Source organism: Haemorhous mexicanus, chromosome 13 (assembly GCF_027477595.1).
Source record: "Haemorhous mexicanus isolate bHaeMex1 chromosome 13, bHaeMex1.pri, whole genome shotgun sequence".
Classification (NCBI taxonomy): Eukaryota; Metazoa; Chordata; class Aves; order Passeriformes; family Fringillidae; genus Haemorhous; species Haemorhous mexicanus.
In genome coordinates this window covers 15,558,357-15,571,575 of record NC_082353.1, presented here as the reverse complement: position 1 = coordinate 15,571,575, position 13,219 = coordinate 15,558,357, and the positions used below count along the sequence as shown (strand labels likewise).

At 41.8% G+C, this 13,219-nt stretch overlaps 1 protein-coding gene across 4 annotated transcripts in view; it reads left to right on the top strand.

The window, feature by feature from the left end:
• The window catches only part of AGBL1 (AGBL carboxypeptidase 1), a 378,644-nt gene that overhangs the window by 182,037 nt on the left and 183,388 nt on the right, over positions 1-13,219 (top strand). For all 4 annotated transcript variants that reach the window (XM_059858557.1, XM_059858554.1, XM_059858553.1 and 1 more), the window contains exon 22: positions 9,956-10,116. In XM_059858557.1, coding sequence (XP_059714540.1) covers positions 9,956-10,116 — 161 coding nt within the window. The remainder of the gene's footprint in view (positions 1-9,955; positions 10,117-13,219) is intronic.

Below are 13,219 nucleotides of genomic sequence, written 5' to 3'. Positions count from 1 at the left end.
CCTTGTTAGTGGTTAATGGCAGCTGGTTCACCTGAAAGGACCTCCTTGATCTCTGATTTCTGACTGTGGATATCACATCCCTGGGACTCATTGCAGGATGTCCTTCCTAACCCAGCCTCTGAATGAAATTATTAGTAGCTTGCCCTTGGGCTGTCTGGTGAAATCTCCTTCTGACCCAGCTTTCTCATGTATTCTGTAACTTTCTGTGGTGTTATTGTATTATATGTTCATTTTGTGAACCTATATTAAATCAGAGCAGACATCAGAGAGGGTTCTGCACTATTTTTGCCTGAATTACCCTCAGTGTTATCAGCCATTCTCCAGGTGACTCGTATAGAGTATTCAAAAGAAAGAAAGAAAAAAGAAGGGTCATATTTTCCCTGTTATTGTCCATTTTTCTGTTAAATGTGACAAGCAGCAAGAAGGGTCCTGTGTCAGAATGATTACACTGACACCTGTAAGAGAACAGCCAGTGAGCTCCTGGCTTGTACTTCCATCCTCCCTCTTCAAAGGGAGCAGGCACCAGGCTGAGGGAAGCCCTCTCCTCTGCAGTGTCTCTTTCCTCTGATCTGAGCTGGGCAGAGAGGCTTTTTGAGCTTTCCCATGTGCCTTTGGCTTGGAAAATCAATGCCTCCTTTGTTGTTTTAGAAGTGCTAATACAATAAATTGTAGAATCATAGTTGCTTCCTGTCACTGATGCTGAGGTTGTAGGGAGGGATAGGTGGGAAGGCTGGCTTTGATGGTGTTTGTTGAAGTTGACCAAAGAGAATTTGTGATATGGAAAAAAGAAATTAGCCTGGGGGAGCCATTTATAATTTAGGAAAAAAGTCTCAGGTAGCTCTTGACATGTATCAGAATAAGGGGATGGATATAGAAGGCATGAAAGGTTATAGTAATGAAAACTGAAACAGGAGAGGAAGGTACAGGGCTGTGGATTGGTCTGTGTCCTTACCTCTCACCTGTCAGGTCTGGGTGAAGGCCTATTTAAAGTAAGTTTTTAAGGAGACCAGCACACAGAGGGCCTCAAGAGAATCTCTTCTGGACATGTGCATGTAATTATTCCACCATGGAAGCTGCTGTGTGCCATCTGATGTGCCCAGAAAAGCCACCCCAGGTGGAAACTCTGCTCTGAGGCCATTGGCAGAGGGATATGAGGGATTTTGTGGAGAGCAGACCGAGACCTGGAAGAAAGAAGTAAGCTTCTATGCTTCAAGGTGTGATTTGGAGAACAATAAGGGACTCTAAGGACTGGAACAATTAGAGTTTGTGTAGGCTGAGATTTGGATGCATTCTGGAGCGACAGTTCCCTGGCAGAGTTTGCAGGCAGCCAGGATGAGAACTGAGCAGGGTGCTGTGGGACCATGCTGGCTGCTTTGTACACAAATCAGTGCTTGCACATTGTCTGCTCTGTTATTTGATATTTGATTAAGGTTGTAACTCACAGAATTAGGTGAGTTACATTTTTTTTTCCTGTAGGAGTTGTAAGGAAATTAAGAAATTGAACCACTAAAAAGAAATCTTTAAAACTGGCCAGCAGACTCAGCAGTTGACTGTCTAAACCAGGTTCCATAAGGTAAATAATCATAATTATGATTCCTTATGTTTAAAACCTTATCTGATGCCATGGGAGAACCACCATTAGGTGGTCCACAGGACCTGGACTAACACTGGGATAACAAAACCCAATGATTGAGAGTATTAATAGAATCAATAGGGCCTTGATAATATGATTTTTTGGTTTTTTAAAGAAGTGTAGGAGCTAGAGGACAAATGAGAAATTAGTATATAAAGTTTCATTCATGGCTTTCAAGGATGAACCTAGGCTAATTTTTATGCAGAATGGTATCAGTGGGCATCCCAGATGAGTCACGGCTGATGAAAAGAGAAGCTCCCACAAAAAGAAAAGAAAAAAAAAAGAAATTTTGGGAGTTATGGAGTGAGAAATAAAAGGGTCCATGTGTAGTCAAAACCAAGTTAAAAGGCTGGGAAAAGTGGGTAGGATAAGGCAACTCTGGGATGGAAAGAAATGTAAGGTGAATCCATTTACCACTCTGTGAATTGGTGCTGGTCAGTATTTATAATTTGAATGACTGGAAGGCAAGGAGATAATAAGATAATAAGATCTGTTGCTAGCAGCTGATGCAAATTATACCGTGGGAAGAAGGGCTGAAAGATTGTGGGTACTAGAATGGAAGATGAAACATAGGCAGTGGCAGGGTGCAGCATCTTTGAAGGAATAGTTTAAAGCATTCAGACACATGGCTGGGCTCTGAATTAGCTCTAACCATTCAGGAAAACATAAGTAGCTATTACAAAGACAGCTTGATAAAGATGTCTGTGCCATGTGAAGCAGCAGCAATAAAGAAAAAAAAAGTGAGTAAGATGCCTGTGTGTGTGAAGAAACAGGGAGCCTTGGAAGATGTTCTAATATCCCTGTAGACCAGTGTGCTAACACCTCCTGTGGAGTACTGTGTGTGTTATGGGTCATTCCTTTGTAAGAGACAAAGCAGTGATACACATGGGCTGGAGGGAACAGATGAAAGTGTTTAGTGGCCTGGAAGGCAGCTTCAATCCAGGGAAAGCACTGGGGATCCTGGAGCTGCTGGATGACAAAGGGAAGGAATAAAGCTCAGCAGTGCAGAGAGCGCAGCAGTGTGCGGCAGGCGCAGCGAGCGCGGGCTGGGGAGGCTCTGCTGAGCTGGGGGTGCTTGGGGCAGCACAGCAGGGAGCAGAACACACCTCACAGGGCTCTCCTCTGCCTGACATTGCTGCCAGGCCAAGACACAGTTTCAGTGGTTTGTTAGACTCCATGATGATCTAGTGTGGCAGCAGAGGGATGGAGGTAATGTGGGGTGTCACGCTGGAGCAGCTGTGCTGTTGTCTGAGTCATGCTGTGATGGCTTTCACTAAATCTGTCCTAGTGCCCCTGTCCCTGTGTTGGTGCAAAAGTGAAAGGTTCCATGGTCCTGGTGTCTCATTTTGGATGGGGAATTAAAACACACTAATCTTGCTGTGTCATTTTGGTCAATAAATATTTTCACCTGGGAAAGAATAGAATGCACTATGGAAAACCGTGCGGATAAACAACAAAGTGTTGTGTAATATAATAAACATGTGCATCACCTTTCCATGAAATTAAGATGCAACAATTGACTCTGTATAATACATAATTAACCTGGGGATCCCCACTGTGAGTAGCATTATGAAGACAAATACCTTACTGAGATTTTTTAAAGTGGGTTTGACACTTTGAGTAGCATCCACGTTTACATTAGCCAGGATAAGTATCATAAATCATTTTTTCCAAGGCATGTGATGATCACCAGCCAGGATTAGAAAATTATTTTACACCCATGGTGAAATATGGCCAAACTGGATAAATTCATAGCTGATGAAAAGGCTTGAGTGGGCCAAGAGTCTGCTTACTTTTCTGTACATCAGAATTATTTATAGAGGCAAACTTTTAAGTGGAATAAGAGGGGAAGAAAAGTCATCCAGGGATTAGGCTGCCAATTTAGGACTTGAAAAATTTCAGCTTCTTGCTTTCCTGAACTGCTTTTGAAAGCTAATTCATTTGACACAGATTCTGAGACATAGCCCCACCTCACACTTAATCTCCAGATACCTCAGGCTATAACCTGTCTGTGACTTGTTCCATGCTCCACAGAGTTCAGATAGCAGGGAAAGGACCATATATGAGAGGAGGTCGTGGTGAGACTACTGATGAATTTTCAAGGCATCATCAGATACCAGTTAGCATGTTGGAAATACTGGGAGCATGGGGAAGAAAGGTGCTTTCTGGAACAAAGCACTTGATAGCCTCCAGTAACTGGTAATTGCTTTATTTCCTTGCATTGCCTCAGAATTCCTGTGTGACTTGAACAGTCCCTAGTTCTGTTTCTTGGCAGCTTAAGTGTCCTGGAGCAGAATTTATATTTCTTTAGAAATTAGCACGTTGGGGCGTTTGGCTTTTTTTTTTTTTTATTTTGTTATTGTTATTATTTAAAGTAATGGCATCACCTATGGCATTGGTTAGGTCTACAGTCAAAATATTGCTCTCTGGACTGTCACATCTTCATTGGATGGTACAGGGAGACTTTTCCTCCCCAAAACTGTCTGCAGTCCTCGGATAGGAACTTGAGGCACTCCTGATCCTGTTACTGTGAAACAGTGCAGATTCCACTAAAGTGTGCAGCTCTGACCTGGCCTTCACTCAGCCTCTTCAGCTCTGTTTGAAAAGACATTGTGGGACAAGGAGAAAGATTGTTCAGTGTCTGCAGAGAGGGATAAGCTTAGTCCAGGTTCATCCAGGGCCTAAAATAGGTCCCCAGCCTGTCACAAGGAAATGAATGAGACAGAAAACCAATGTACTACTCAATTTTATTGGAAAGCAAGAACTCTGCAAAGAATAGCATCTTTCTACATGGTTTGTCTGCATAGGTGGAAAATATCCTCATTTGTCATTCTCATTTTTGTTCCTGACATGACCACCCATCACAATTATGGCCTCATAGAAAACAAACAAAAAACAAACCAAAACAAACCAGAAAAACAAACAAGCAAGCAAAATAATGCCCAAAAAAAAAAAAAAACCCCCAAACCAAAAAAATTATTGTGCTATTCTCTGTCCAACTACTACCTCAGTGTGTGTATGCAATCTTTAAGGAGATGGGAAGTTAAATCCACCCCTGTCTCCATCCTGTGTAGTTTGCAAATTGTTGGCATAAAACATTAGCAGCAGTATTGCAGCAGAGTGGCCAAGAAAAAAGAGAGCCCAGGTGCAACACTAATAAAATTTGGCTCCTCCAACACATGATGAACTTGCCATATAATGAGTCATTCATGGAAGATGATTAAGGGAGGGACAAAGGATGCTGAGGAAGGAACAAGAAGGAGAAGAAATTTGGGAAGGAGAAAAGGGTGGAGGGAAACAGATGTGGAAATACTGTGAGGGAAAGGTGGAAATGTGTGGAAATGGAAATGTCAGACAAATAGCTAGTCAATGGAAAGAGGGAAGGAACCTTTCCCCACAATACAACTGGGGAATTTATAACCTAAATAACCATTTTTTCTAGAGAAATTGGCAACAAGTTCTGTTTGTTAAATCCCCAGTTTTTCTTGAGCAGTTTGTCCAGGACTCTTTCTCCAGCAGATTGGAAGGAGAAGGCATTTCATCTTCCCTTTCAGTCTGTTCCTTGAACAGTGCTGCCTGTGACATACTTATCTTTTAATAGTAAAAGGGCCCATTTGAATGATTAAAACAATAATTACTTCTGTGCTGTTGAAGTTTGCTCAGCTGAAACACCAGCTGAGCTCAGCAGAAGTTTTGTGAGGAGGTTCAAAGCAAGTCAGGACTTTTCTCCTCACCATGTGGGCAGAGCACCACATGTAATGAGGACAGATGTGCAGAGCAAGGCAACTTCCCCAAGGGTGCCAAGGTGGTCAAGGTTGCCATTAGCTTTCTTCTTGTTATCGTTCCTCTGTATCAGCATCCATTGACCTCAACAGCCCTTTCTTCTCTCTCATCCTTTTATCTCCTGTCTCTAACTCCAGTCCCTCTCATCTTTCTAGAAATTCCTGCTAGCCTGTTTTATTTTTTCCCTTGCATCTTCAGCCTTTTCCACTTGCTTAATCTTCCTGATATGTTTTGGCCCAAATTCCCATCCTCTCCACTTCATCTGTTTTGCATACCGTTCCTGCTGCTGTGGGATCTCTGGGGCATGAGAAAACCTGGGTTATTCCCTGCTGTCCTAGTTGTCCAAATAGCCAGGTCCCCAGCAGGTGTCTGTATTTTCATTCACAGGGGTTGGAAGTACAGTAACCCAGGTGTCTGTGTATTTTCATTCACAGAGGTTGGGAGTACAGTAACCTTCAGGGCTGGCTCAAGCTAAAATTAAGGCTGCAGACACCAGGCACCAAATGTTTCATTCAGCTCCCTAAGTTTGTCCTCTAGAGCTTCCAAATGGTTTTGATTAGTATTCTGAGGGAGAGCTCACTGATGGAATTAGTGAGAAACCAGACTGTCAATTTATTTATACCCGGCCTTAGGGCATAGCCATTGTGCGTGTGTAAAGCTGTTGAGATGCAGGGAATATTCTGTAAGTGTGTGTGTATATGTGTTGACTGGAAGTGGGTTTGCAGGGAAAAGCTGTTGCCCCAAGGACTGAACAGTGACCTAAAGCAGGAGAGGCCACTGATGTGGCTGTGCTGAATGTCAAAAAATCCCTTTTTGGAAAAAATTGATCTCTCTGAAATTTTCTCTCTACTTGTATTTATTAGTATCTCCCAGCTCTAATTTTACTGTAATTCTCATTACCCTTGTGGAGAAATCTCTAATTTAACTCCTGGAGTCTTTCCACCTCCTTCAACAATATCTGTGATACAAAACTATCACTGTCTTTGTCTCCTGGAGTATTTAAGGCACATGAGTAATGAATAATAAAGTTTTTCCATTACATTGTCATTTAGCCTGGGAAGTATTTTGAGGGCAAGCTGAGAGATATTGGAAATATTTAGTTGTGGGTATTCATTTTATGCATCAGTGCTGAGCATGAATGAACTGGTTTTCCAATACAATTTGATCCATTTTGCTTAGGAAAATTTGTATTGACAGTGTTGAGGCTAAATGATAAGTCTTTTATTTTTGTTCCCCTGTTTTGTATTACAATGGAAAATAAACATAACTCAAACTTGGGCTGTTATTAGGCATCACCTCCTCCCATTCTGTCTGTTGCAGTATAAAAATGTGAAAAAGGTTTAAGAAAAGTTTTTCAGGTCCATTACTCTCTATAATAGCCAGGAAACAATTAACCTGTTATCCCTTAACATGATGTCTGCAGAAGATTATTGCATGACAGAGCCCAAGGGACCAATTTGCATCGTGCAGAGGAATGTGGTGCATCAAGCTAAAGCTGGTCCAGACTGGTACTTTGATGCAGTGGGGAGCAAAACCTGTGTGGAGCTTTGAGCTGATCATTAAAGTAGGGTGGTTTAGTTAGCATCTTTCTGAGGCTGGACTAATTAGGACTGATGAGCTTATCTGCAGCTTTCTGGTGCAGGGGTGCTGCTTCCTCTTTCAGAATTCACCTGGATCCTTTTGGCATAGGAGGCTTTGCACCATGCTCCACTGGTCACACAGATGTGACCAGAGGAGGGGACAGAGCCTTGTGCCAGAGAAGAAGATGGGGTCACTGAGAATCCAGGCTGGCAGGACACTGCAGGGGAGGTGCTGGCAGGCAGAGCAACTTCCTCCTGTACAGCTGTGACAAACAGACCCTGTATTGTCACTTGGTAGCACCCAGACAGCTTCCCTGCCATGCAGCTGTGCTTCCTACCAGCTCCTCAACCAAACCAGACTGCAGCATTTCTACCTTTCTTCTTTCTTTTAGGATATTTTCATAAATCTGAGTTGTAAGCACAGTCTCAAAATTTTTGCAGCTGGCTGTGCCACATGGCTACAAAGGGAAATGCCTGGAGGTCAGGCTTCCCTTTCAGTAACGCAGGTGGGACTGATTATTAACCACTACACCAGGTCCTGGCATTGCTGGCAGATGCCATCAATAACATTAGTTCAACATGTCAGTCCTGTCCTCAGCCTCAGTTTAATGGCAGTCTTGCTCTGCACCTCCAGCTCCTTCCTCTCTCTGCTGCAGGAGGGAGAAAGGAGAGAGAAAATTGTCTGAGTTAAAATAAATAGATGTCCATGTTTGAAGTGAATAAATTATGCTAACAGGCAATCCTCTGGCTGAGTCTCTAGCTGTTACTCCTGAGCTGTCTAACATCAAAGCAATATGGGTGCATCATCCAGCAGCTGACTTCAGTGCATGAACAGTTACTGTCTTAGGCTTCTGAGGTGTGTTATAGTGTTAATATTATTATTATTATTGTTTTTCTCATAGTTTCTTAAGGCCTTTCCATATCCTGAGTAAAGCTCTAGGGAGTCATAAAGCCACAGGCTGAGTTTCAGCTCAGGCACTGTTTGCATCTCCTTGATAGTTGTTTAGTATGTTGCCTTAATCTTGGAAGCAAGACCTTGAGATGCACCCCAGGGAAAGCCTCAAGATGTTCTTTGTAGTTTTTGCCCCTGAGAAAATAACTCTCTTGCTGTGGAAATGACATATTTTTTTCCCTGAAATGTCACCACTTCTGCCTGCTGGTTGTAACTCTGCCACACTACAATATCTTAAGTCTTTTAAAGTAAAATAATAAAACATTTAGGAATCTGTTTAGAGCTGCTGAGCATTCTTATTGTTTTGTGTTAATGACTCTCAGTTCCCATAAACTTCTCCCTATATTTTTGTTTTTTTATAAATTATTACTAAACTTTTTTGTACCCATATTTTGCTTGGCAAAACTTGCAGTAGAGGTGAATGAGGGGAGAATATTAGACACTTAACCACTGTGATAAACATGCTTAAGAGCATGTTCAGAGGGCAAAAGTCAGTTTTCCTGGGGCCCTAGACCCTGTCTCACACTGAGGCTGTTCCCTCAGATTGAGTGTGCTCTTCTGAGCAGGTTCTTCCTTGTCCAGCCACTCAGAACATGTTTGAGTTCTGGATTATGTCCATCATAACAATGGATTCATGCTTTGCTCATAGGGCCTTAGAAAATAAACTGAATTGTAATATCTTGTCCACAGGAAAATGTTCTTGTGATCAGAGAGGGAGGTTTTTATGCCAGATGATATTTGCATGTGCTGGACCTGCTAGAGAGGAAGTTATGGTGGTGCTGTGCAAATATTTTCTGTCCTCTAACAAAAATGCACTGAAAAACTCCTCAGGAGAGCTGCAGACATTTATGTGTGAAATCTCTTCTTTCTTCCATCCACCTGTGTGGTTTTGGCTCAGAAATAATCTTCCAGCTATTCAGAGGTGCTCAGACCCCAGGATCCCAAAGCATTTTACAAAAATAACTTTATATAGGAAAAGAGCAGAGCTCTGTCCCCTGTCACGGATTACTGAACACATTATGTTTTATAATATAAATTATAATATGTTCAGTACCCATGAGATGCTCACTAACAAATATCTAGTGGAGAGTGATGTGCAGCTCACACCATGCTTAGGGCCAGGGCTTATTCTGGACTCCTGAGAGTTGCTAAGGAAACAGCCTGGGAATGGAGCTGGAAGTCTCAGAAGAGCTTTGGCTGCAGAGATGTTTTTTGCTGCAACACCACACAGGGTTGTTATTGGCAGAGGCAGCAGCTGGTCCAGCCCCTGATGGGTGATGCAGTCTCTAAGTGCCAAAGATGAGGGACTCTGCAGTTTTAGTTTCTTTCTGGTTTATCTGAGCTTTGTTTGTCTCCTGCCCTCCTCTTACCAGAAGCATGAAACTGCCATCAATTACACTGACCTACTCTGCTGCAGGCCCTTGGTGTAAAACCAAACACAGACTATTCACAGCCAGCAAGGATCCACAGCTTGGAGAATTCCTCTCTTGAAAGATGAAGTTGATAGTCCAAACCCTGTTTGTGCCACCAGCTTTTAACAGGCTGAGAAATTCCTTGGAGGTGTCTGTTATTTTGCAATTGCTTTGCAACTGATTTTCTTAAAAAATCATAACTTGTTAAGGATCTCTTCCTCTCTTTTTTTTTCCCTTGTCCAGTTACCTTTTCCATCTTTGCCACTGCCTAATGTTTATAATCACAGGACTTATTTTTTTTTCCCATTACTTAGGTAGACATCTCTAGAGAGAAAAAGAAAAACTGGATGATTTGTTAAAGTGGATTTACAGTCAGATTCTCCTGGGTTCCAATTCTTAAGTCTATTTCTTACAATAACTTCTGAAAATTTATTTGAGACATTTAAACTATTTGCCTCTGTTTCCCCTGCTGTAGAACAGAGGCTATTTTAAGATAGCTTCTGTAGACCATGGGCTGTTAATTAATTTACAAATGATTCTGTAGGGGAAACTTCCATATGTAGGAATCATGAAACCTTGTGCTTCTCTCCATCAGGGCCTGCAGCTGGGAACGCAGGAGCTAGAGGAGATGGGAAGCAAGTTTTGCCTTGGTTTGCTGATTCTGCACCTCAAATCCCTGCCCTGCAGCAAGGAGCTGATGGCTCAGGCAGCCCTCCTGCTGGATCTGGAGGAGGAGATCACAGACAGGGCACAAAGGTCAGTGACTGGTGTATCCAGAGGGCTCTGCTGTGGGAATGGAGTTGGTGGGGCATGTTCTCAGTTTAAATCTGCACAAATGGACTCCTTATGGCTGAGATTTGTATTTTGGAAGCGCAGTGTATGGAAAGTAATTGGAATTCAGATGTAATTGACTCCTAAGGAAACTACTGAAACAGTGGGTCCATGCCCTGGAGCCATCCATGTGGAGAAAAAAGGTGAAAGAGAAGTACCTGTTCTCTATTTTCCAGTGATTTTCCATTTTACTATCAAAACTGCTCACTGGCACATGGGGATGGTACTGCCCCAGAAAAATTCATCAGCAGGAAACATTTTCCTGCTCACTGTCACATAGGGCTCTGTCCAGCTCAGAGCCTCCATGGAGAGGATCTCTTATAAGAAAGGCATTATCTAAGTGCTGCACTGTAGGGAACAGGTATTGCAGATTATAAAAGGACATTGATAGCAAGATTTAGAAATTGTGGACCTCATACTGCAAGTATATTCCTATAAATTCTTTTCCTCACTGCATGGAGTCCTTTAGTCATTTAGAGCATAGATTTATGACTTTTTGATGGACAGAAAGAAGTTTTGATCCCGCTGCTTATTTAGGACATGTTTTTCCAATTTGCAAAATTAATTTACTTGCTTCCTATGTTCAGTGGGGGGTATTTAAGTGAGTTTGCCCCATTATAAATACAAGAGGAATGTGACCTGGAAAAGTGTCTGAGTATGAGACTATTCAGCTTGAATTTGAGATGAAGCAGAAATACATAAATTCTCTAGGCCATCATCACTTTTTAGTGCTATGTGCATCACATATGTTTGCAAGAATGTTTTTCCAAGACACATGGAGAAAGAAGACTTAGTGATGTGACATGATTTGAAGCTCCCCGATGGCTTTGCCATCAAAGAGCTCTCTCAGCTTCATCAATGAACATCAAGTTTTTCAGTTGCAGAAATACCCCTGTAATTTATAGCAGACTTCAGTCTCTCCCCTGCAGGAACATTTACCCAACATTAGCACCACCTGTTCCTCATGCCAAAATCCATTCTTGCAAGCTTGTTCACAGTTTTAAATGTTTATGAGGGACGGTTTAAAAAGAGGGATAAAATGTAGAGACATGAGACATTCCTTTGGATTAGCTGTGCTCACTTGTAGTGTGAACATATAAATGAAGCAATTTAGGTGGATGCTAAACACCATCCATGTTGTAGACAGCCATCCTAAAAATCATTGCTATGTCATTAGAGAGAGCTGCTGGAGCCTGGCTAGGTGGATGGTTTTGGGATATAAATCAAACTTTTGAGCTGGAGCTAGAAGAGCCTTTGCATGAAAATAATGTAGGGGAAGAAAAACATCAAACCCTCACTTCTCTCAAACATTGACAAAAAGCCATCTGGTCACAGTAACTCAGTGAACATTTCCTCTGATCTTTGTAGCCTTCTGTTACTTTTTCCTTTAGCTGACTTTACATTAATGGGAATTTATTCTGTTTATCCAATACTGTGTGGTAGTTGATCAGTACAGAAGGAAGATCTCTATTGACAAATATTTTTAAAGAGGTTAACAAAAAGTAAAAGTTCTCTTACTTTTTAAAACTCCCATGTGTCCTCAGCAGCTGAAAGCAAAGTCTTCTACCTCTTCAAGTTTGCCCAGCAGTAGTGAGCACCTCTGTGGCACCCAGGAATGAATGTCATTGCTTACAGGCAATTGATAGGTAGTTGTTAATTTTCCCTTCATTGGGTATAATTGCAAGTTTCTGAAATTTTACTAGCTTGGATGTAATTTGTTACCATTTGCAGACCAGGTAAGCAGCTGAGTTGATAATCCCACCCAGAGGTGTCACAGTGCAGGAGCTGGTTACAAAAGGCTGTGTGAAGGGAGATGCAGGGACCAAAGTGTTTGCTAGCATATTCTCTTTAAGAATAAATAATTCATAGAAAATGATTGTGCAGCATCTTGATTCTGATTCAGAAAATTAATACTTTCCTCCCATGTTTTTCTGAGCCTAGCCAAGAGAACTCCATGCTTGGGTTTTAGTGGGAATATTGGAACCAATGGTGGAATGCAGAATAATACAGAGGGCTTACTGATACAGGCAGGAGGGCAACTATTTCTACATCCCTCTCTACTTTCAGGTTTTGAAAAAAAATAAAAAATTATTCGTTATCAAAACATTTCTCTGGAGGAAGCAGAGGGGTGACACTCAGTCTAATATTAATCTGTAAATATTAAGTCTAATCTAGTTCTGTGAGGTAGCACCAAAACCTTGCAGCTTTACTGCTGGTATATCATGACATCAATGGAAATTATACCCTGCTGCTTCCTAGGATAGACCCTGCTCTGTGGGTTTGAGTGAAATGTTTGTAGTTTAAAATTAGCTCTGTTTTCCTGTGTGCTTTCCAGAAAAATGCACAGTATCCTTGCATGCTTTCTATACTCTGCCTCAGAAATTGTGAGTAGGTGTGAATAAAAATACCCACATTTCTGTGTACCTTTGCCAAAGCAAAATCAGCTTTGGAGATCCTTCAGGTGTAACACAGGAAAAGTTCTGGGTGGTCACTTGGTGAATTTTTTTTATTAAATGCTTTAAATAGTGAACAGCAGTGTCTTTGAACAGCTTACAAACTATCCCTGTTCCAGAAGTCTGCAGTGTCCTGGTCCCAGGAAATGATATGCATGACAGATATTTAAGTGGGAGGCAATAGCTTTTACTGTAGCTAATGTTTTCTGGCAAAGGAAAATGTGTCCCAAAGACCATCCTGCTGATGAGTCTAGAAAGAGATACAAATATGGGTGAGGCTTTCCATAACAGTATTCACCAAAATCAAAAGAAAAGATTTGTATTGTTCAGCCTGGATGAAAACACGAGCTTTTCTTAGCAGTTACGGTTTTGTTTTGTGGAAATCAAGCTGAAATTAAGCTGTGAGCAGTGTGATGTATTGCACAGTGCTGATGTTAAATACATCTATCTCAATCTAATGTGTTTTCTGTGTATGGGTTTCCGAGTGCCCATCTCTGTAATACCATGGGTGACAGGTCAAGCTGTGGAACAAGAAGTTAATCCAGCACTGGATAAAGCTGACTCCCAGATGAAAT